The sequence below is a fragment of the Eurosta solidaginis genome, chromosome 2 (assembly GCF_040869045.1).
Source record: "Eurosta solidaginis isolate ZX-2024a chromosome 2, ASM4086904v1, whole genome shotgun sequence".
NCBI lineage: Eukaryota > Metazoa > Arthropoda > Insecta > Diptera > Tephritidae > Eurosta > Eurosta solidaginis.
The window spans coordinates 38261124-38286705 of NC_090320.1; the positions used below are offsets into that span (position 1 = coordinate 38261124).

Below are 25582 nucleotides of genomic sequence, written 5' to 3' on the forward strand. Positions count from 1 at the left end.
CACATTTTATCACATTTTATCACAAGTGAGCGGTGCCACGCCTGTTTAAAATTTTTTTTTTCAAATTTTTATCAAGAGTCTCAATATCAGCCGACGTGTAAAATTTCAACATTCTAGGTGTATTATTTACTAAGTAATCAGGTTTTTTGTGTTTTCCAAAATTTTATATATATAAAAAAGTGGGCGTGGTTATCATCCGATTTCGCTCATTTTCAATACCAATCTATTCTGGGTCTAGATAAGCTCGTGTATTTGGTGAAGATATCTCAATATTTACTCAAGTTATCGTGTTAACGGACGGACGGACGGACATGGCTCAATCAACTTTTTTTTCCAAGCTGGTAATTTTTTTGATATATGGATGTCTATATCTATCTCGATTCCTTTATACCTGTACAACCAACCGTTATCCAATCAAAGTTAATATACTCTGTGTGCAAAGCACGCTGAGTATAAAAAACAACATGTGAGCGAAAAAGGACATTAATGGAAAAGCGCGCACATTGGAAATGAAACAATATGAAATGTCGGCATTCAATACGAATAGTGAATGCAAAAGAGATAAGCAAAACTAAATGTAAGGTCAAGAATTTTCACATACACTTTCAGGACGACGTCAGAGTTTGTATAGCTGCAGCAGTTTATGGTGAATTTGCAACGAAACAAGTAAAATTATATAACTTATTATAGAATTTATAAAGTTAAAGTTATTTAACCTATAAGCTTAACGTATTGAGTTTTTAAGAAAATATCAAATTGAATGCAAACGGAAAGCAAGTTATAAAATTCCCTGTGTTTCTCGCCTAAAAGTAGGCTGCGTGAAAATATTGCACTTAAACGTATTGGAAAATCGAAAACGCATATGCAAATAAAATTATCGATTGACTAATTACATTTTTGTTTGGAAACTTTGTTAAAATTGATATATGTACCAAAATAATTGTTGAAAGTGTAATTATAGCGCAATTATGTGTTGAACAAATTGTATGATTAAGTTTTCTAACCTTAAATGGTTAAATCAATTTTTGTTTGCATTTTTGATACTTTAGTAGTATGTATATGTGTACATTAGACTGACAAAAAGAAAAATGTATAATTTTTTTTTCAAACAGGCTCAGTAAGGCATATAAAAAAAACTGTAAAAATCTGTTAGAACTGATTGAATACCTTTTTGGAGTGATTTAAAAGAATTTTCTGAAGAGTTTACATAATTTCGCTTTGGTGATAATTCTTAGATCCAAGTACGTTTACACGAAGACTGCGAAAAAAATATCGAATGAAAAGAATCAGATATTGCATTTAACAGTTAACCAGAAAAAGCAATTCGGTTTATGACGGATGCCAACCGATATCCAAAAACAACAGGATGCATGATTGATGTATGTACATTAGGGTGGGTCGATTTGTATGGTCGAAAGTTAACCGATATCGCGCCATCGATTTTTCGATAGGATTTGGGCTCAGGAAAAAAAGTTCCACTACGCATACCCAAAAAAAAAAAATAATAATTTACGAGCCTGCGAAATTTAATTTTTTTTATTATTTTTTGTTAAATTAGTCGATCAGGTGCACTCAAGAGTGTAAGTTCAAAATTATGGAATGTTGTTAAGTTTTATGTGTTAATATGTTTTTGTTTTTATATTCCTTTCAGTCCTGAAGATGATTTCAGTTTGAAATCGAAATATCGATAAAAATAAATTTGACAAATATAAAATTTATATGTAAAATAAGCATTTTTGGTGTTTCAATTTACATATACATGGCCTAGAGCTCGGAACAATTTTTTATAAAAATTTACAAAATAAAGGCCGAAATAGAATAAAAGTAATTTTTTTTTTACTTTTTTTCGACCTTGATTTTTAAGGTTTTTTTTCATGACATTTTTAAGCAAGCTTTCATGATCTACTAAAAAAATTTTCATTTGATTGTAAAATTTTCATGTATACCCTGTCCGACCCAAAAATGTCCGCTAAAACGTTGGCGATAACAGTCCGCAGGCTCGAAAATAACTTGTTTGGGTATGCGTAGTGGAACTTTTTTCCTGAGCCCAAATCCTATCGAAAAATCGATGGCGCGATATCAGTTAACTTTCGTCCATACAAATGGACCCACCCTAATGTACATATATTGAAACGATTTTCCGTGATCCCTTGTCAATTTTGGTTTGAGATCAAACCGATTTCGGCGTTGTGCCATCTTCGTTCTCAAGAATGAAAAGTAATACTAAAGATAGCACAACGCCGAAACCGGTTTGTCTCCAAACCTAATTTGATAAGGAATGACGGAAAAAGGTTCCACTATACAATAAAAATGAGCATTCTCAGTGAGATGTTATTATTATTAGGCCTCGATGCACTTTGACCTTTACTTAGATCTGTTGTGCCTGCACTTTTGAGCCTATTAGTGTATGTGGGGGCTTTTAATGTATTTAAGTAGCTCTTCAGGCTCTGTACTCCATATCACGGAGAGTCTCTGCCTTGCCAGAGCGAAGCATTCGCAAATAATGTGAACCGGCGTTTCATCCTGCAGCTTACAAAAGTGACAGATTTGTGAATCGGATAGATTTAACTTATTTATGTGATATCTACGATATCAGTGTGTCGCATAGTACCCATCGAGAGTTTGTAGGACCTCTCTGCTGAGTTTAACTGATAAACTTGTTGCTGGGTGTTTATACAATTTGGCCTGCCTTTATCCTGGGCATTCAATCCATTGTTGTCTGCACTACTTTTTTTCCTAGTAACTTAATGTTTCCTTAGTGTGTACTTTTTTGAGTCCATAGAAGGGCTCTGGGCTATAGAATGCTGCTAAAGCACCCTGCTTGTCCCTGATGCCTGGCAAACCATCGTAACAAAACTTGTTTGTGTGGACTCCAATGTATTCAACCACTAGCTTAGACGTATTTGTATAAGACTGCAAGGCACGAAAGGCTGCCTGGATGTCTGACATAATGGGGATACTCCTCGAGGATAAGGCTTTTCGTAAACATTCTCTACTGTAAACTTCTATTTTATGGATTTTTTGTTGAGAAATAATGGGTTAGCATACCATTGGTATCGATTTCTTAAAATTCGGCCCAGAAATACTAGAACTCCTTTTCCGTCATCAAATTTTGATCCATCCATAAACCAAACCTCTGAGTCAGGGTCAGTATATGAATTTCATGTTTCCCAAACAAATTCCGTTCACAATAAACACCTCAAAAAGTCCGAGGAAATCTGAGCGTAGGGGCCTTGGCATCACGTAGCCGCCGTATGGGATTTCCTATGCATTTTCTTATAACTTAATATGCCCTGTCATGTTTCTGCTATTTAGCTCAGAGCTATTTTGAAGTCTCAGTGCAGCGAGTGCCACTTTCTTTATAATAATAGGTTAGGGAGGTATTCCGAAAAACGCACTTAGTGCACCCGTTATGCCAATACAAACTAGTCGATGCACTTCGAGGCAGCAATTAAGCTAGCTCCTAGGAAATTTCTAGTATTTGCTAAGGGGACGGAGCCATTCCATAACATAAGTCCTCGTACCTTATTGGGGTTTTATCGTTTGCGCGTCGAACAAATTCTGGTAAAGCTATGGATACATTCAGTCTATGTAAGGTCCTTCATTGACCGGCTTGTTCAACCTAACCTAACCTATCAAAAAGTTATCGTGGTTTATATTTTTTTAGTAATCGGTTATCTCGTTCACTGCTCGTTCCGCTTAGTTTTCTTGCAAAACGGTCGTTCTCTGTGAGACATCGAGACTAGCAGTACCACTATTTAACAGCTATTTTAAGAGTGGTCGCCGATTTTGGTGGTAGCGCGCTTCGCCTACCACATCGAAGGTTCTGGGTTCAAGTCCCGGATAAAACAATATTATTTTTTTTTCAAATATGATTGTTTTTTTAACGGCCTTCAATGTTTTTTTTTTTCAAATAGGAAAAGGTTTTGCTAAGCGGGGTCGCCCCTCGGCAGTGGTTTGGGAAACGATGTATTTCTGCAGTAAAAATTTATCTGCTAGCAGCTGTCATTCGGAGTCGACATAAAACAATTTGTTAGAAAAGGATGAGAAAAGGGAGCAAGATGCAAATTGGAAGGGAAGCCCGTCCTAAATCTCCGTGGAGGTTAATCACACCTTGCAGATGCCGTTCGGAGTCTGTATAAAACATGTAGCTCCCGTCAAGCCAATTTGTAGAAAAAAATTCATTGGAGCACGATGCAAATTGGAAGAGAAGCTCGGCCTCAAATCCCTTCGGAGGTTATCACGCCTTATTTATAAATTGAAAATATCGGTTTCGAGAAAATTTACTTGCGATCTCTGTAAAGAATCGACCTGAAACTATTTTCCAATATAGCTCTACCTTAAAATATTAAAGCAAGGAGTCAGTACTTTGAACATTGATACAAGTACCCTACCAAAGACGATTTCGATTTAGATAACTCTAACTTTTAAACTACATTTCAAGATCGAGAAAAAAGGACGTTGCCTCTAGGGCTTATTGCGTACCGCTGCAACCGGCATACTTGGCTAAAAGGTTTTAAGCAATAGGAAAATTTCCGCGGGGATGGTAATGGCTATATCGTGACCGATGTACAGAGATATTGAAGAAGAAGAAAACCCGATATCTCAATTACTCAAAACGGAATATACGGGTGTCTTTTGTCAAGAGTTAAACGTATGCCGCAAGTTTAAGTTGGCTTATCTACAGCGTCTTCCAAGCGGAAGTTGCCGCGAATAAGGATGCGATGGATAAAATGCTATCCAGTGCTGCTACGGCTATGGAATTTAACATCTACTCAGATAGCCAAGCAGCTTTGAGTTCAACTATAGTGCAATCGAGGGTAGTCTGGGAGTGCCTAACCAAACTTGCGATTGCATCGAACTATTTGATGATTAAGAAGATAAGTTACAGTGATATGCAGGGCAACTCTCAACCGGATGTTTTAGCCAGCATCGGTGCTAATGAACCAGATAAAGATGGCTGTATGAAATTCGGGATTCCGCTGGCCACTTGCGGTCTGCTCCTGCATAGATGGGCCTCGATTCTGCTCAGCAAGCGTTGGGTAGACACCACCTCTTGCAGGGAAGCAACATCCATCTGGCCATAAGAGGATGGCAGGAGGTTTGCCGAAATGGCTTAGGCTCATCTATCAATGATCATTGCGGTTTTGACAGAACACTTGCCGATTGGAATCCATGCAGTACGTTTCAATATATTTGAAACCTAGTCCTGCCGCAGCTGTGTGGATGACGATGAGGTGAAATCATCGAGTCACTTTATGCTTAACTTCTCAGCTTTCGCCAGAACTAGGCGAAAGTATTTCGGTCTCAACTCACTTGGATCTCCGGAGGATTGTATGTTAGCCCTACCAGGGCAGCAACCACTTAACCTAACCAAGCTTCAACCAGATAGGTTAGGTTAGGTTGAACTGGCCGGTCCATGAGGACGTCACATAGACTGAATAAGTCCGTAGTGTTTGTTTTAACGACCAAACTGAAAAACCTTATCAAAAACCAGGACCTATGTTATAAAATAACTCCATCCTCTTGGCGAATACTAGTAGCTTCCTAGGACTTAAGCCACTTGCTGCTTCTAGATCGGACAGCTGTATCACTCCTAATAGATGGAGTCTTAGCCTGGCAAGCGCAGGGCACGAGCACAGAACATGCTCGATCGGTTCCTCCTCCAGTCCGCACTTCCTACATCTGCTATCACTGACCAATCCTAATTTAAAGGCATGTGACGCCAGAAGGCAGTGTCCAGTCAGAATACTCGTCATGAGTCTGCAGTCCTCTCTTTTTAATGATGACCAATCCTAATTTAAAGGCATGTGTCGCCAGAAGGCAGTGTCCAGTCAGAATACTCGTCATGAGTCTGCAGTCCTCTCTTTTTAATGATAGAAGCAACTTTGTTAGTCTAAGGTTGTAAGACCTACATATAATCTTCGACACTTTACAGCCCCGCGCTGGAACTCACGCCTTTCCTGCTTGGTCGATTATGTGCACCTCTCGCTTTCGCTTAATCTCGCCCAGTCTAATTGGGTCGTCTACGGAGCAAGTTTCAAGGGATGCGCCCTTTTTAGCTAGTTCATCCGCTTTTTCATTCCCATCTATTCCCATATGCCCTGGGACTCAATATAGATGTATGCTTCTCCCTGTCCCGATTCTCTCCAGGAACTGCTTACACTCTAACACGCATTTAGATGCTGTGCTATGCGAGATTATTGCCTTAATTGCTGCTTGACTGTCAATATAAAAGTTAAGACGATTGCAGCTTAGGCTATTCTCTTCCAGGGTTTCTACTGCTTTGGTTAGGGCTACTATTTCCGTTTGGAAAACGCTACAGTAATCCGGCAGCCTGTAGGATCTGTTTATTTCCGGATCAGCACAGTATACCGCAGACCCTACTCCTTCCACTACTTTGGAACCATCTGTGTACACATGTATCGCCTCGTCCGCCATTTGAGCACCCTTGCGCCAACCGTCCATCTCTATTGTGGACTTAAGGTCGCCATCGAAGCTAGGGAATCAGGTAGTCTGTTCGTCTTGTGATTGATAATAAGCTTTTTTTTTGAGATTGGACGACACTGAACCTGTCTGTTGGGGGAAAGTTTAGTATGATTTGAAGACATTTTTTAGTGATGTGGGGAATACTTTTTTGTAAGATTTTGTAAGCAACCCTTTGCAGCTAATTCTTCGTTAAGTTTCTCTTTTAATTACATTTTACAGCAAAGTACGTCAAACGAATTTTCAATTATCAAATAAAAATACTAACAGAATTATTAATTTTGTAAAGAATTTCATTAAATATTTGCGAATTCAGTAATGTCTGCAACGAATTCCTTCAATCATTCATACGGTGTTCCCGCTGCTGACACAGCGTCCTCATCAGCGTCCAAAACTATACCACCCGCTGAAGGTGCCAATCAAAGAGGTAGCGGCGCTTCATCACAAATGCGTCGTCTGGATTCGGCTGCGCCCAATAAACGAAATATGACGGCTGTAAGCCAATTAAATAACCAAAATCAACTACAAGGACAATGTTACAAGAGTGATTCACCAAAGCATCAAATGCAAGTGACTCAAAGGCAATCACTACAACAACAGGAACAATATAAAGACTCATTACAGAGCGACGATAATTTGGAGTATTTTATTAAATTCCCAACACAGAACTATCGCAACGATGCAATGGATACGGGCGATTCAGATTTTGTATTTGTCTACAATGATTCAAATGTTCCTATTGTTATGTTACTCGGCTGGGCTGGTTGTCAGGATCGATATCTAATGAAGTATTCTAAAATCTATGAAGATCGCGGGTAAGTGAATAAATGAGCTTCAGATAAGTTTAGCTAAACTGTTGTGGAGTTCACTAACTTTAAAAGAAGCGATAATTAGAGATTATAACTGAAGATTTTCGCTTGCGGTAACGATTGTGATATTCCCTAAATTAATTTTAACCAGGGATGTGCACCAGTTTTTGACCAGAAACCAACTTTTTTTGTTATTATTTTTTACCATTGTCTCCAAGGATGACGATCCACTTCTTTGCAAATGTTTTCAGAGCAATTAAGCTTGCTTTGCTTTTATACGCCTGCGCGTGCTCTACACCTTTTCCAGTTTAAGTTCAGAAATTTACAATTCAAGTTCAGAAAATTACAATTCAAGTTCAGAATTTCCAATTTAAATTCAGAAATTTACAATTCAATTTCAGAAATTTACAATTCAAGTTCAGATTTTCCAATTTAAGTTCAGAAAACTACAATTCAAGTTCAGAAATTCCAACTTAAATTCAGAAAACTACAATTCAAGTTCAGAAAATTACAATTCAAGTTCAGAATTTTCATTTCAAGTTCAGAAAATTACAATTGAAGTTCAGAAAATTTCAATTCAAGTTCAGAAAATTACAGTTCGAATTCAGAAATTTATAAGTAGGGTGTTAATTTTCAAAAGTTATTTTAACTAATTAATTTTATACTTATATGTTACTTGCGGAAGTGTTGATGCTTCGTTAACCATGTTGCCAAAATGATGGCTTGGGTATAGTGTACCCCAAGTTTTCTTCAAGGTGTGTATATCCCGAACCTTGAAATCAAATGGAGGATAATTCTTTCCAACAAGTGTATGATGACGCTACGGCCAAGAAAGTACTTCAGTCGAAACAGCAGTTTGGAAGCAGTGGAAGGGAGAGACCTCCACAGAGTTGCGAAGGTGGAGGAAGACTTGACCTCTAATGGTGCTCCCAATCGCCGTCAGTTACCGCAAAACAGGGAAAGCAGGCATGATTTGTTACGAAACTGCCAAAATAGTGCCAATTCATGATGAATGATGATGATGGCGGATAAGTTGAGATATTTTGACATATGGCGCCAAGATCTATGCAGACAGTACCTATACGTTACTTCCGGGAGTGTGGACGCTCAGTTGACTGTTTAAGTGGTCATATATTCGTCATCGCTGCTGTCATACTCAGTGCAGATTAATGGTTGTGACGCTAAAATATAGCTGGATGGCATTGCAATTGCTTCTTATGAGCCAGAGTTTTTTTCTTCGCTATCTCGCAAAATTGATTTAAACGATTTAAGATGTCCATTGCTTCCTTAACACATAGATACTATCTTACATACATTTATTTCCATTGGATGAAAAACAAATACACGACAAATTTTCTGAACTTGAATTGAAAATTCTGAACTTGAATTGTAATTTTCTGAACTTGAATTGGAAATTTCTGAACTTGAATTGGAAATTTCTGAATTTAAATTGAATTTTCTGAACTTGAATTGTAATTTTCTGAACTTGAATTGAAAATTCTGAACTTGAATTGTAAATTTCTGAACTTGAATTGTAAATTTCTGAATTTAAATTGCAAATTCTGAACTTGAATTGTAATATTCTGAACTAGAATTGTAATTTTCTGAACTTAAACTGGAAAAGGTGTAGAGCCTGGGAGTTGCTGCGTGCGCGGGTTGCCAGCGCTCGCATTCTGAGGCATACCCTATGTAGCTCAGAAATTGCATTACTCCACCAGTACAATTGTTTGTCACCTCTCCAAGTTCCTTTTCGTGGCATAAAGGTGTTGCAGGCGTTCGCCACTTCGGCACTACCGTCTATCTGTTTCGCGCCCGCTTGTACACTTTGTAGCAGGCATTCCATCTTGTTTTCATGTGGGTCGCTCTCCATGCCTGAATTTGCCTTGATTTGTTAAGTTTGAAGGTGATGTATGTACGGTCACTATCCCTAAGATTGTCTGTGGAGGTTATGCAGCCGCGTTCGAGAGCAGGGGTCTTAATTTAAGTTGAAAAAAATGTATGTGCATTTCCTTTCGAATGAAGTTACAGAATAAGGCCCCTGAATTGCCGATACAAGCGTGGTATCAGGAATCGAGTATGAAAAGCCTGGTTGGCGATATGTCGGGATCGTTCCGGTATTCAAAATGAACAATCCAAGCCGTGCAGCCATTTCTAGCACTAACTTATCTTTGGAGTTTGTCTAGGGCATTCCCCATTCGACAGCTGTCACATTAAAACCTCCAGCGACGACCATATTACCAGTTTGATCACGCAGATCGTCTTCAACTAAACTTAGCTTATCTTAAACCCTTGAGTCTGATCATTCAGGGAGAGGTAGGAAATCACTAGTGTGGTGTGCACAACAGTTACTCTTACGTAGCTGTTTCCAGCAACACGGGTTCTTACGTGGGTGTCAACGTCCACGCTCTTGACCGCAGCAGCACCTGTTACGTTTATGTGCGAGTCAGGCACTTTATAGGCTAATGATCGCATAACTGGCTCTGTTATCGAGAACAAATTGGTCCAACAGACTTTCAGCTAACCTACATTGGTTCAGGTTGCCTTGAATGAAGCTGGTCATTTACACGCCTATTTGCTCTTTGCGGCTGCAAATGCATCGCTGAAGGTGCTGAATGCTCCAGACCCGGCAGTTTTCCGCAAGTTCTTCGACGGTCATGCCCAGTACCTTTATCCGTATTCGTCGTTAAAGCTGCTGGGTTTCGCCCGATTCGCAAACAGCGCTGCCAATTGCTTCAATGAGAACCGATTTATCGCCTCAGCGTGCCGTTTTAATAAATTTACTCCCCGATTTCATTTTACGGACGAGGCGGTCTTCCGGCTCTAAACATTGGTCCACGGGTCGCCTGTGGGTGTCTTCGTAAAACCCTCATCGCACTTTCTCGGCCTCCGAAGGTTTCTGATTGAAAGGCAGAGTTCGTGCTTGCTCTCTCATTCCCCCAAGTCGCTTTCGTTTCGATGTACTCTGGGCTTTGCTCCTCTGTTGACCTTTCCTATCCAGTATTGCACCTCACGGAGGTTTCGCCCGTCGTTGCCATCACCTTTATGTCCTAGTATGGATGGGGTGACACCTACTTTCTCCTTATTTGCACTTAGTTTCCGCCCAAGCCCTCTCGCGGGAGTGTCGGTGGCCATTGGTGACCCACCACCTTGTCTTGCTGCTACCTGCGCAGCCGCGTTGGCAGAGGCCTTTAAAACCGGCGATCGGAGCAGCTTCTTCCTTCTTTAAAAAGCGGTTTTTACCATCGTTATTATACGTGTACTTAATGGTGACGTTCAAACGTTCTTGCAGACATGTCGCGAGTTGCCAGCCTTCGTATTCGTACTAACTTTCAAGCATCTTAAATCAATACTTCCAGAGATACATATATGCAGTATGCAAAATCTCATTTTTATGGAACGTGCTACGTCCTTTTACTTTGTCCTTGCTTTCCCGGAGGTCTTACAGATTAACTTAATTTAACTTTTTACTAAACTTCAGTGGACTAACATGCATAATTCCGATAATGTGCCATCGGATGCGAAGGAATGGACGAGCGCTTTCTACCGGAAATATGTAATGCATCCCTCTGTTGACCGCAGCCCAACAGACGCGCACATAAACATAGGCACAGTGCGCTCCAGAGGTTAAATAAGCCCTTAACTTGCTAAACGGTCTAAAGCAGGACGGGATTGCCGTGCCTATGCTTAGGAACCGTAGCTATGAGGAATTTCAATACCTGGCGCTCGTCTTAACCTATTGTAATAAATTTAAACTGAGTTGTTGAATGTACGTTCATAAGTCTTCTTTATTTGGAAATTACTTTCCCTTTTATACGAAATATTCTTATTCTACAAATACTAATATTTACAAACTAAGTAAGTTTACAATATTTCTGGTATGCGATGTCAGCATATTGGAACGACGTATTTAGGTACGTTATTTAATATGTATGTAAATGGTTCGATGTCAATATGACTGATAGACAATTATGTCGGTCAGCGTGACTGATCGATATGTATGTTAGTCAATGTGACGAAATGACAAATGTAGACAAATATGCATGTGCAAGAATTAATAACCCATTGGTGAACTCCCGTTGAGAATGCATACATATTTGGGTCGGTGCATTTAGCTATTTGTGTGGTCTATAAGAGCGTGTGAATGAGGGCATTTCCAAGTAACGCTACACCACCGGCTTTTGAAGAATGGCCACACCCAATGTGGTTGTGCTAATTGTGGGTGGCTATTCAAATTGTATCCTCAAATTTGGGATATGTTTGCATCATTTTACATTTGTGACCCATCTAAAATTTGTTTGACACAATCGACTTTCAAGTGTGTCGAGCCACTTAAAATCCGCTTGTGTTTACAAATTATTCTTTAACATTCAATCATTGTGTGGTCATAATTTATGAAGTAATAGTAACTTGATGCCTAAATGAATTTGTATGTTTATGTAGTTTTTTGTATTTATTTGTTTACATTTGTTTTACATGTGTTCTTATTGTTTATTTTGTCACGTGTACATATTATGTTGACCTTGTTTTTTTTCATTTTTGATATTTGAACATGTTATGCTGATTCTTGTCTCTTTTTTTTAATTTAAATATAATGTGTTGGTATTTAATTTTTTTTTTGTGCTTGACGAGTAAAGTGGAATGCTTATGCTGAGACTGTTATTTTTTTGTTAAATTATTTTAATTACTACCAGATATTTTATATTGGTTTAAGCCTATTTTTATGGACTATTATTTCCTTGTCTTTACTTGTTATACTGCTATCTCCTATTCTATTCGGCATTAATGTGAAATTGTTGTTTTTATCAATATTTTTTACTCTATTCTGTCCTTTGTATTTATTATCCTGGCAGGGTCGCCACAGCCATTCCATTCATATCGTCCAATATCTCTCTCCTATCGCGAGTAGCCAAGGCACTTGAAGCCGTGCTGCCGCCTCATTTCACCACAAATCTTATGTTTTACCTAACCACATTTTTTGAACACTCATAATTTTAAAATTTTTCAGTTTAATAACCGTACGCTATACAGCCCCCGTCGATACTCTCTTTTGGAATCGTACTGCAATGGTGCCAATTGGTGAAAAAATACTAAAACTTATGTACGACATGAATTTCGATACACATCCGGTGATTGTACATATATTTTCGAATGGCGGTGCATACCTGTATCAACACATATCGCTGGCCATGCGCAAGCATAGGACTCCCATACAAATACGTGGCATGATCTTTGATTCGGCACCAGGCGAACGGCGTATTTTAGGTTTATATCGTGCCGTTGGAGCAATTTATGGCAAGGATAGAAAGCCATGTCACAGCATTACAGCTCTGATTATAACTTTAACTTTGAGTATTATGTGGTTTGTTGAGGTGAGTGAATTTGAAAGAATCTATAAACAAGTAAGGAAGGCTAAGTTCGGGTGTAACCGAACATTACATACTCAGCTGAGAGCTTTGGGGACAAAATAAGGGAAAATAACCATGTAGGAAAATGAACCTAGGGTAACCCTGGAATGTGTTTGTTTGACATGGGTATCAAATGGAAGGTATTAATGAGGGTTTTAAAAGGGAGTAGCCCTAAGTTGTATATGTGAAGGCGTTTTCGATATATCGACCAAAATGTGGACCAGGGTGACCCAGAACATCATCTGTCGGGTACCGCTAATTTATTTATATATGTAATACCACGAACAGTATCCCTGCCATGATTCCAAGGGCTTTTGATTTCTCCATGCAAAACTTTTTAATTTTCTTCTACTTAATATGGTAGGTTCACACCCATTTTTTTCATCCCTTTTTTATACTCAGTTGAGCAGAGCTCACAGAGTATATTAAGTTTGATTGGATAACGGTTGGTTGTACATATATAAAGGAATCGAGATAGATATAGACTTCCATATATCAAAATAATCAGGATCGAAAAAAAATTTGATTGAGCCATGTCCGTCCGTCCGTCCGTCCGTCCGTTAACACGATAACTTGAGTAAATTTTGAGGTATTTTGATGGCTCCGCCCTTTTTCATTTAATTTGTCTAGGATACTTTTAACGCCATAAGTCGAACAAAAATTAACCAATCCTTTTGAAATTTGGTAGGGGCATAGATTTTATGACGATAACTGTTTTCTGTGAAAATGGGCGAAATCGGTTAATGCCACGCCCAGTTTTTATACACAGTCGTCCGTCTGTCCTTCCGCATGGCCGTTAACACGATAACTTGAGCAAAAATCGACATATCTTTAATGAACTTAGTTCACGTGCTTACTTGAACTCACTTTATCTTGGTATGAAAAATGAACGAAATCCGACTATGACCACGCCCACTTTTTCGATATCGAAAATTACGAAAAATGAAAAAATGCCATAATTATATAACAAATACGAAAAAAGGGATGAAACATGGTAAGGTAATTGGATTGTTTTATTGACGCGAAATATAACTTTAGAAAAAACTTTATAAAATGGTTGTGACACCTACCATATTAAGTAGAAGAAAATGAAAAAGTTCTGCAGGGCGAAATAAAAAACCCTTAAAATCTTGGCAGGTATTACATATATAAATAAATTAGCGGTATCCAACAGATGATGTTCTGGGTCACACTGGTCCACATTTTGGTCGATATCTGGAAAACGCCTTCACACCACTCCCTTTTAAAACTCCCATTAATACTTTTAATTTGATACCCATATCGTACAAACTCATTCTAGAGTCACCCCTGGTCCACCTTTATGGCGATATCTCGAAAAGGCGTCCACCTTTAGAACTAAGCCCCACGCCCTTTTAAAATACTCATTAACTCCTTTCTTTTGATACCCATATCGTACAAACAAAGTCTAGAGTCACCCCTGGTCCACCTTTATTGCGATACCTCGAAAAGGCGTCCACCTATAGAACTAAGGCCCACTCCCTTTTAAAATACTCATTAACTCCTTTCTTTTGATACCCATATTGCACAAACGAATTCTAGAGTCACACCTGGCCCACCTTTATGGCGATATCTCGAAACGGCGTCCACCTATGGAACTAAGGTTTACTCCCTTTTAAAATACTCATTAACACCTTTCTTTTGATACCCGTATTGTACAAACAAATTCTAGGGTCACCCCTGGTCCACCTTTATGGCGATATCTCGAAAATGCGTCCACCTATGGAACTAAGGATTACTCCCTTTTAAAATACTCATTAACATCTTTCTTTTGATACCCATATTGTACAAACAAATTCTAGGGTCACCCCTGGTCCACCTTTATGGCGATATCTCGAAACGGCGTCCACCTATGGAACTAAGGATTACTCCCTTTTAAAATACTCATTAACACCTTTCTTTTGATACCCATATTGTACAAACAAATTCTAGGGTCACCCCTGGTCCACCTTTATGGCGATATCTCGAAAATGCGTCCACCAATGGAACTAAGGATTACTCCCTTTTAAAATACTCATTAACATCTTTCTTTTGATACCCATATTGTAAAAACAAATTCTAGGGTCACCCCTGGTCCACCTTTATGACGATATCTCGAAAAGGCGTCCACCTATGGAACTAAGGATTACTCCCTTTTAAAATACTCATTAACACCTTTCATTTGATACCCATATTGTACAAACAAATTCTAGGGTCACCCCTGGTCCACCTTTATGGCGATATCTCGAAACGGCGTCCACCTATGGAACTAAGGATTACTCCCTTTTAAAATACTCATTAACACCTTTCATTTGATACTCATATCGTACAAACGCGTTCTAGAGTCACCCCTGGTCAACCTTTATGGCGATATTTCGAAACGCCGTCCACCTATAGAACTAAGGCCCACTCCCTTTTAAAATACTCATTAACACCTTTCGTTTGATGCCCATATTGTACAAACAAATTCTAGGGTCACCCCTGGTCCACCTTTATGGTGATATCTCGAAACGGCGTCTACCTATGGAACTAAGGATTTCTCCCTTTTAAAATACTCATTAACACCTTTCTTTTGATACCCATATTGTACAAACAAATTCTAGGGTCACCCCTGGTCCACCTTTAAGGCGATATCTCGAAACGGCGTCCACCTATGGAACTAACGATTACTCCCTTTTAAAATACTCATTAACACCTTTCATTTGATACCCATATCGTACAAACGCATTCTAGAGTCAACCCTGATCCACATTTATGGCTATATCGCTAAATGGCGTCCACCTATAGAACTATGGCCCACTCCCTCATAAAATACTCTTTAATGCCTTTCATTTGATACACATTCCAGGGTTTCCCTCGGTTCATTTTCCTACATGGTTATTTTCCCTTGTGTTGTCACCATAGCTCTCAACTGAGTATGTAATGTTCGGTTACACCCGAACTTAACCTTCCTTACTTGTTCGTATTTGGAATAGAATTATGGCATTTGTTTCATTTTTCGAAATTTTCGATATCGAAAAAGTGGGCGTGGTCATAGTCGGATTTCGCCCATTCTTATTACCAAGATAAAGTGAGTTCAGATAAGTACGTGAACTAAGTTTAGTAAAGATATATCAATTTTTGCTCCAGTTATCGTATTAACGGCCGAGCGGAAGGACAGACGGTCCACTGTGTATAAAAGCTGGGCGCGGCTTCAACCGATTTGGCCCATTTTCACAGAAAACAGGTATCGTCATGGAAGCTATGTCCTTACCAAATTTCACAAGGATGGGTAGATTTTTGTTCGACTTATGGCATTAAAAGTATTCTAGACAAACTAACGAAAAGGGCGGAGCCACGCCCATTTTGAAATTTTCTTTTATTTTTGTATTTTGTTGCACCATATCATTACTAGAGATGAATGTTGACATAATTTACTTATATACTGTAAAGATATTAAATTTTTTGTTAAAATTTGACCTTTAAAAATTTTTTTTAAAAGTGTGCGTGTTCGTCATCCGATTTGGCAAATTTTTATTTAGCACACATATAGTAATAGAAGGCGGTGCCACGCCCACTGTGCAAAATTTTACTAACTTTCTATTCTGCGTCATAGGGTCAACCCATCGCTTTATCCATCTTTGGTAATGAATTATCTTTCTCGGTTTTTCGAAATTTTCGATATCGAGAAAGTGGGCATGGTTATATGTAGTCCGATTTCGTTCATTTTCAATAGCGATCTGAGATGAGTACCCTGGAACCTACATACCAAATTTCATTAAGATACCTCAAAATTTACTCAAGTTATCGTGTTTACGAACGGACGAACGGACGGAAATGGCTAAATGTATTTCTTTTTTCGCCCAGATCATTTTGATATATAAAAGTCTATCTATATCTATCTCGATTAGTTTATGCCGTTACGGGGTACCGTTATGCGAACAAAGTTAATATACTCTGTGAGCTCTGCCAGCTGAGTATAAAAATAGCGCATATCCATGAACGTAGTAGTGCCATTTGTTTATACAATATAATTTATTCTTGGAATGGCAAAACGTATGACCATACTAATAGGTGCTTGTTGCCTTGTCGAAATTATATTCGAATCCAATAAAAATTTAAATTTATTTTACACAGGAAACTTTTGGCGCTTTTAAAAACCTATTTTTCAAAGCCAACCCGGTACAAACGAATCCTTTTAATGATTTGAAAAATGAAGTGTCACAATTTCCTCAACTGTTCGTGTATTCGAAGGGCGACGTAGTTATTCCCTATCAGGTGTGTATTATTTTTTTTACGAAACTAATATATATACAATTCTTTTGGGCGCCCGAAGTCACCCGAGGTTTTGCAGATTGAGTTATGGAGTTATTGTATTGTGGCGAATACTAGCATCACTATGCTGTTATTAAATAATCACAACAAGAAAAGCTTATGTACAAGGCAACGAAGAATATTCCATACCCATAACCAGCAGCTTGAAGCAAAGAGATCATGTAGCCGGCAGCTAAGAGCAGAAGTTGTTACTCACACATACACATGCATATGGCTAGAATAAAAGCGTAAACTACAGCTATACATGTATATAGCTAAATAACCAATCATGAGATACAACTGTTCTATAAGGCATGTGCGTGAAACGTCTAGACCTAAGGAGAAATGTGCGAACGAGGTAACAGAGAGTATAAAAGCAGCGCAAGCTGAGGAATAACAAATCAGTTTGATTTAAACACGCTATTAGTCAAGAATAAGTGTGATTGTGAAGTAATACTCCCAAATTAGTCTAAATAAAGACCATTTTGCAATACAGAATATTGGACTTATTTATTCGACAGTTCAGCGATTCGAACGTTAGCAGAAGATGGATAATTATCAGGAATTTTCCAAAATTCGTTACATATGATGAGCTACACAGTACCTACTTAGCACAAAGAGCAGTGCTTAAAAATACTAAGCGAAAAAAGAGCAAGACGAAACGAAATAATGTAATAGGGTCGATGTGGATCCTTGGGGATTGGCTTACAGAACGGTGATGGCTAAATTTAAGGGGCAGAAATTAGCCCGATACGAATGAGAATTGTCAAAACTCCAAGATTACTGAATCTATCAAAGCGAGGATCCTAAAGGTGTAGAAATCCCACGAATAACAGAGCAGGAGGTACTTGATGCAACACATAGAGTTGCCAATAATAAGCCCCCAGGCCCCGGTAGAGTGTAGCTATTTTGACGACAGAGTACTTCTCTTTGATACGAATGAGGGACCAGGAAAGCACAACGACTTCGGCAGCGTTCCTCATCTGTTCCAGAGCCATCGCAATGGAATGTGATGTATGACGGTGTACTACAAATCGACCTCCCCGAAGGCATGCAAATTATCGGCTACGCAGATGATATCGTCGTAGCAGTGACCAAGAAACTGGATCTACTCCAAGCATTGTGTACTAGCTAATATGGGGCTTAAGGGGGCTAGCAATAAGACATGAAGTGGTTTTAGTGAATTGTTGTTGTTGTATAACTGAAAATGTACTGTGTATGAGCTATTTCTAACCAAAGGAGACCATGAAATAAATTCAAGGCCTTACTTGAAATATTTAGGGTAAACCTTGACTCAAAACGAACTCTTAAGGTGCACTTCAGGGTGGTGGGAGTGAAAGTTTCTCAAGTTATTGTAACCCTAATGAGAGCAAACCCATATATCGGCGGCCCAGCCGAAGCTACCCATCAGCTATTGTGCAACGTAAGCCTAGCTCGATAATATTATACGCAGCACCAGTGTGGCATGCATCTAAAATGACCCACCAAAGAGATATACTAGCAGTTTATCGAATTACAGCTATACGAAGAAGTAAGTGCCTATCAGACGGTGCCCGACCTTGTTTTATCTCGGAAAATCCTTTTTGATCTGCTATCAAGCAAAATTACCGATCTGTATGACATCGAATCGAAATTTTGCTCCCCAACGTGCATACATATAGATTATTGGACTGCAGTAGTGAGCAAAATGGTCTTTCTTGTTATGACGCAACTGATGTACGCTGAAAGGGAGCGCAGAAAAGTGTGCATGCGAAGCAGTGGTGATTAAATCGTCTTTCCACCCTGTGACGTTATGCCTAACGGCGTTACTATGGAGTGTGGACACATAAACCGGGTTAGCTTGGTTTGATTGGGCCACTTGAAAGCAGTGCGCTGTACTGACGTCCAGGAAAAAAAGTTATTTTTGGGTGTGTTCAGAAGAACGCAGCAGCTGCTGTTTTCGGTGACCTAGGGTGGCTACGGGTGACTACAGTAACATACCTCATCAGTTTTTAAAAAAAAATATTTGAAATTATTACAAAGCATTAATTAACCTTTTTTCTCAATTCTGCAGGACATTGAAAAATTTATAAAAATACGTCAAGAACGTGGCGTAGATGTTTCAGCTGCCTGCTTCGAAGATGCCGAACATGTTAAAATCTATACAAAATATCCGTCACAATATATTCGTTGCGTTTGCTCATTTATAAATAATTGTTTATCGCGACCTTACAAACCGTGTAGTGGTTTGGATACGGTAACTAACAGCGGTTCACCCACTAATTCGGTACGTTCGATATTGGGTGCTAATTCATCTAAATATGATTAAAGTTATTGTTACATAAATTGAATGGCTTTTAATTAGCACACATCGTCTGCTGAGTGGAATATATCCCTATCTTGGCTACCCTTTCGAAAACTCCCATCACAGAAAACATATGAACAACGCCCTATTTCAGAAATCGGTTGAAGAACGCTATATCTCAGATTTTGCTTCAAAAACGCCCTATCGGAGTTCAAATTCAATACATTTTGACATTAGCTGGAGTATTTATGAATATAATTCTGAAATAGGGCGTTTTTGAAACGTTTTCTGAGATAGGGCGTTTCCAAACGGCAGTCGTGTTCGGGTGATAATCCATTCAGCAGTCGACATATTAAATGTACATATGTGCGTACATACTAGATCGTATCAATTACACTGTGAAACAGCCGGCTGGGTATTGGACCAAACCCACTTTTTTTGTAGAGATTGAGGCTTAAGTGGACAAAGTACTACCTCCGTTTTTCGAAGTTAGCCTTCAAAAAATAGATATCGGCTTTCGAAGTTCGAAATTCTAAATTTCGAAATTTTATTTTTTTTTGTTAACGCGTTCAGCAAATTAAAAAAGTAAAAATGTGGTCGTGGTCCGCTCTTTTCCCTTATTTGAAGGGCTGAATTCTTTTTTTGAAAAATTACAGTACGAGCAATTCCAGTGGAGAGTATGTGCAGACATGAAAGTAATAGCCACTATCATTGGACTATGTGACTTTTCACCTCGTATAACAGCTTATACTAAATTTCTCAAAAAAAAAAGAATTCAGCCCTTCAAATAAGGGAAAAGAGCGGACCACGACCACATTTTTACTTTTTTAATTTGCTGAACGCGTTAACAAAAAAATAAAATTTCGAAATTTAGAATTTCGAAATTCGAAAGTCGATATCTATTTTTTTGAGGCTAACTTCGAAAAACGGAGATAGTACTTTGTCTACTTAAGCCTCAATCTCTACAAAAAAGTGGGTTTCGTCCAACACCCAGAAAAAGTGTTGATTTTTCGCATAGTGTTATTTTATATTTCTTTTTAACGCCCTTTTACATTGTTCATTACATTGTCATAAGTGCATTCATCTTTCAAAAAAAAAAAAATTGTCCACTAAACAAGATGTCGGTATCTGAAATTATCATACTTAAGATCAGACTACAAGCGCGAAAGTTATGACGGAAAATGTAAAAGGGTATGGTGACCATGATGCAATAAAAACAGACAGGTGAAGTTTGTAGTACAAGAACAAAAAAATTAAAGGCGCTCCTGATTCGGTCACGAATTTTAATGTGTATGGAGGGAAAATGTTTGGTACTATTTTGCTACTTTTTTACGAATTTAGTAATGCAATGCACGAAAAAAGCCAAACCTCATAAATCTCCACACAGACGAAGGGCAAATCGAAAGAGAATAGAAAAAAGGGGAAATGGTGAATGGGAAGTAGAGATAGTAGGAGGGAAGTCCGAGATGTTAAGGGAACAAGAGAAAGAGGGAGAGTGAAAGTAAAAGTAAGAATAAGGTCAATAGTTTGATAAAAAGTAGGAAAAATAGGTTTACAGGAAGAGTAAGAATAACACAGGCCTGCAAGGTTTTTTTTTGTTTCGGATCGGGAAGTCATTTCTGACGTATTTCTGCGTGCTGAGTCCGAATACGTCCTCCGATTTATTCCAGCACGTCAGGTTATCAAACCCGATATGCATTGAACTCGACTCCTTCAGATTTTGATGAAATTTTGCATAGAGGTACACTTTACCTATACAAACACCACCTCGCTCTTAGAAATTGCATTTGTGAAAAATTGTGGGCGTAGCAAGGTGTCAAAATTGTGAAAAATTACGGTAATAGGTACTTTTGAGCTGTGATAACTACGGAATGGCTCAACCGATTTCCTAGATCTTGGTACCATTGGAAAGGTATTCAGATCGGATTTAGAAAACATACACTGTAAAAAAAATTTTGAACTTGAAAAAAACTTCAAAGGCCAAGTGTTTTAAAATAACATATATTTTTTATTAGAAAGGTCCATTTAATCTATATAACATATCCAAAAAGTAAAATGGGGTGTTTCTTTTTTTTTTTTTAATTTTAAGTAAATGCATCTCTTTATTTTTGATATTATTTATTTCGCTGAAAACCCATTTTTTTTTAATTTTTTAAAAACTAAACTTTGAAAAAATTACAAAGATCAAGCATTTAAAAACAAAAAAAAATGCTTTTGAGTGTAATAAAAATTTTCTCAGTGTACGATTTCGATAGCCGATATGTTATATATGTTAAATACACCTTTCTAAAAAAAATGTATTTTATTAAAAAATTTTATTTTTGAAACAAAAAATGTTTCAGTGTAATACAACTTTTTTACAGTATACGCTTTTGAAAGCCGATCGAATACCTTTCTAATGGTACCAAGATCTTTGAAATCGGTTGAGCCATTCCGTAGTTATCACAGCTCAAATGTACCATAATATCAAAAATAAAGAGATGCATTTACTTAAAATTTAAAAAAAAAGAAAAAATACGCCATTTTAGCGTTTGGATGTTATATATATTAAATAGACCTTTCTAAAAAAATTTATTTTATTTTAAAACGCTTGGCCTTTGAATATTTTTTAAAGTTTAAAATTTTAATTTAGAAAGAAAAAATGTTTCAGTGTTTTTTAAAAATACTTTTATTTGCCTTCAAATATTATAATTTATTAAATTTTGATGAGCTCAAGGCAGTTTAAAAAATTGAAACACAGTTTAAATGTTTGTGTTTCTAATTTTATTTGGTCGATATTTCGATCTCATTCTGAAATCATCTTCTGGAAACAATTGAATATGTTTTACGGTAAAACTGCCTTGAGCTCATCAAAATTTAATAAATTATAATTTTTCAGTGTATTAAAATTTTTTTACAGTGTATGTTTTCGAAAGCCGATCTGAGTACCTTTCCAATGGTGCCAAGATCATTGATCGGTTGAGCCATTCCGTAGTTATTACAGCTCAAATGTACCTATTACCGTAATTTTTCACGCATCTTTCACAATTTTGACACCTTGCCACACCCACAACTTTTCAAAAATGCAATTTCTAAAAACGGGGTGGTGTTTGTATAGTTAAAGTGTACCTCTATGCAAAATTTCATCAAAATCTGAGGGGTCGGGTTCAAAATGTGTTTTTTTTATAGGTTTTGATATGAAATTCATCATACATATTGAGATTAATAATGAGGGTTAGATTTAGATAAGAGCAAGAGCAAGAGGAGTAAGAGGAAAAGGTGGAAAATTACGAAAGAATAAAACAGATAGGGAAATTGAGCGAGGCGACTCAAACTTTTATATTTCTTTTCCGTAATTTTGGTGCAAGTAAATAATGTTCGCGGAATTAAAGCCTTAAACATGGAAGTTAAGCCAGCGAGCTTTATATGCGATATAGCTCTAAAGAAAATTTAGGCAGAGCTTCTATTCCAATTTGCGTCATGCTCCTTTGAATTTTTATTTCAAATTGGTGGGACGTAGGTCCATGTTTTTACGCCGAGTCCGAACGGCCTTTGCAAGGCACATGAGAAGCTTTTCCTGGAAGAAATACACTCAGAGTGCTTGCAAATCACTGCCGAGAGCGACCCCGCTTTAACTCTAGTTTTTGGTTGCTGCTTTGTCCAGGTCTTGAACCCAGAACCTTCGGTATGGTAGGCGGAGCATGCTACCACCACACCACGGCGACCGCTCCCACAAAGGGAAATACAGACCGCAGGCGTTATTTTCCTATGCGCTATTTCATATTCGTGCCATTCTGAAGAATGTAGTATTTTTTATGATACTGAATAAATCAATGCAGCAGATAAAATTAAGAAGCAACACTTTAAGTTATGATTGCGAGTATTGTCAAATGCGACTTCATTTTGTAACATTCACTTCACCTGTCTGATTTTATTGCATCATGATGATGGCAAAATTTGTAGTTTTTTTCGAAACTACCTTAAAAAAACTGTTTACATTTTTCCGAGGACGTATGCATCCTAGGCTGGGTGAAAACCCGCTATCTCGGCTGTTGGTTAAATACAATTTTTTTTTATGAAATCTCTTATAGTTTTTTTTTAATACCAGAATTCTGTGCTTTCTGGCACGGAAGTGACGCCGCTTCGTAGAGAACACAGATATAAAGGGAATGCCAAAATTGCTTGGCTGCCACTATTTTTAACACAAGAAATATATACGAAATTTTTCTAAAGCGTTTTCTTAGGTGTGTTTGCCGCTTTAGTTATGTGGCGTTTATCAATGAATTTCCCATATAGTGCCTTTTCGAAACAGGTTTCGAAAAAAAAAGATTTCTTCAAACAAATGTCTCTTATGTTCAGGTTGGTCGTTATAGAACCGACAGTCGAAATCATTTCATCTCTCATTCAGCCGTCGGTAGTGTTTTTGTGAAATCAGAGTATGAGAACTAACAAAACCACATGCTTATAAGTAAGACCTCGTCAGCAAAAGCAGAAGTAGAAAGAGTGCGCTGCAGGAAGAAACGGTTGAGGACGCTCTGTGTTCGTGTCCTGCACTCGCCAGGTCAAAGCTTCAGCTATTAGGGGCGGCAGCGTTGACAGGTCTTGAAGTAGCAATTAAGCTAGGTCCTAGAAAACTGCTAGTATTTGACAATATGACGGAGTTATTATATAGCATATATGCTGGCACGTGATTAGGGTTGTTAGGTTTGGTCGTCAAACAAATTCTGGTAACACTATTGACACATGTAGTCAATGTGAGGTCTTATTGACCGGCCAGTTCAACCTAACCTATCATGTCGACGTATTTATTTGCCAGTTGCGTAATCTCCACAGGAACAGGCAGTCGAGAAAACGGCCTTAAGAGATATACAATTTGTTGTTGACATAAAGCAGGGTCTTTTATTTCTATTGAGCCGTTTTACACAAAAAGGGAACATCGCAACCATACTCCATATTTATTTATTTATTTATTTGTTAGTCTACAAATTTTACAATCAATCAGACTAAATATTGTTACGAATATTAGCAAAACTGAGGAGTGCTGCCATCTCCAGGCCGATGCTAAGCAGTGACGTCAATTCACATCAATAATTCAATCATTATGATCTACATAAACGAATCAATAATTGCGTCTACACATATGTACACATTCCGACAAGCAACATTTACATACAAGGTAGCGAGAGATGAGATGTCACACACCGATGAATTTACTTATACGCTTATGTGTGTGCGGGAGACTGTAAACTACAAACACATGCATATATCTTATCTGAGTGGTCACAAGAGAGGGCAATAATTTGTGCACGTAGTTGTGGCTGGCGATTTTGTAGCCGAAACAACTAGTAACTTCTGGAAATCGAAGAGCCTAGAAGTATGCAGCGTAAACTATAAAAGCGGTGCAGGCGAGTAAGAAGTAATTCAGTTTGATTTGAATTGTCAAGCAGTTACGAGTAAGACGAGATCTAGCGAGCAATAGCACTATTATTTTGAAAGTCAGTTTCCTTTAAGATATGAGTTTGGTTATTAAGCTATTCGTTGCACAGTTTGAGTGTTATTGTGAAGTATTTTAATAAAGGCCATTTTTCCGTTATTCAATATTGGAGTTATTTATTCAACAGTTTAGCGATACGATCCTAGCAAAAGGGCAAATAAGAGGATTTGCAAATAAAAATTCGTAACAATTGGTGTCAGAAGAGGAATTGTTGAATAAATTCTAGAGGACAACAAGGACATGGCAAAGTTAAGTGAATTGAAGATCCCGCAACTGAAGAAGGAGTTGGAGAGCCGTGGATTGAATACAAGCGGCGTTAAACTCGAACTTCAGGCACGGCTACGAGAAGCAATGGAAGCAGAAGGAATTGATGTGGAAGAGCATGTCTTTCATCTTGATGGCGAGGAGACAACAAAAATTGAAGAGAAGAACGAAACATCGCAGACGGTTACCAGTACAGACTTGAACATGATTTTAGCTGCAATATCTGCTCAAACATCGACAGTGTCATCTCAACTGGCAGAACAGCAGACATATATGGAATCGCAGGAGAACCGTATAACATCCAAGATGGAAGAACAGAAGACATATATGGCATCACAGCTAGAATCGCAGGAGACACGCATAACATCCAAGATTGAAGCACAAGAAACGCGTATGTCAGAAATGTCGACACAGATTACATCGAAGATTGAAGCACAAGAAACGCGTATGGCAGAAATGTCGACACAGATTACATCAAAAATGGAGACACAACTGAAAGCACAAGAGGCACGCATAACAGTACAACTCGAAGCACAAGAGGCGCGTATATCATCAAAACTCGAAGCACGTA

The 25582-nt window shown here is 38.1% G+C and overlaps 1 protein-coding gene across 9 annotated transcripts; it reads left to right on the forward strand.

Annotated features, from left to right (window-relative positions):
* Positions 1-540: 540 nt before the first annotated feature.
* On the forward strand, positions 541-25316 carry LOC137242069 (transmembrane protein 53). 9 transcript variants are annotated; one of them, XM_067769438.1, is made up of 6 exons: positions 541-666; positions 6803-7301; positions 12301-12664; positions 16814-16954; positions 19044-19256; positions 24232-24289. In XM_067769438.1, the coding sequence occupies exons 2-6, from the start codon at positions 6805-6807 to the stop codon at positions 24277-24279; spliced, it is 1263 nt and encodes a 420-aa protein (XP_067625539.1). In that variant the 5' UTR covers positions 541-666; positions 6803-6804; the 3' UTR covers positions 24280-24289. The 9 variants fall into 9 exon arrangements, with proteins under 9 accessions (XP_067625539.1, XP_067625543.1, XP_067625535.1 ...); XM_067769442.1 differs by having other exon boundaries at positions 571-666; positions 6776-7301; positions 24280-25316; XM_067769434.1 differs by having other exon boundaries at positions 571-666; positions 6776-7301.
* Positions 25317-25582: the final 266 nt, after the last annotated feature.

Coding starts and splice junctions, on each gene's coding strand:
- LOC137242069 (XM_067769438.1), top strand. CDS start 6,805: ATGTCTGCAACGAATTCCTTCAATCATTCATACGGTGTTCCCGCTGCT. Junction 16,955..19,043: donor ACGTAGTTATTCCCTATCAG/GTGTGTATTATT, acceptor TCAATTCTGCAG/GACATTGAAAAATTTATAAA. Junction 19,257..24,231: donor GCGGTTCACCCACTAATTCG/GTACGTTCGATA, acceptor TTTATTTGTTAG/TCTACAAATTTTACAATCAA.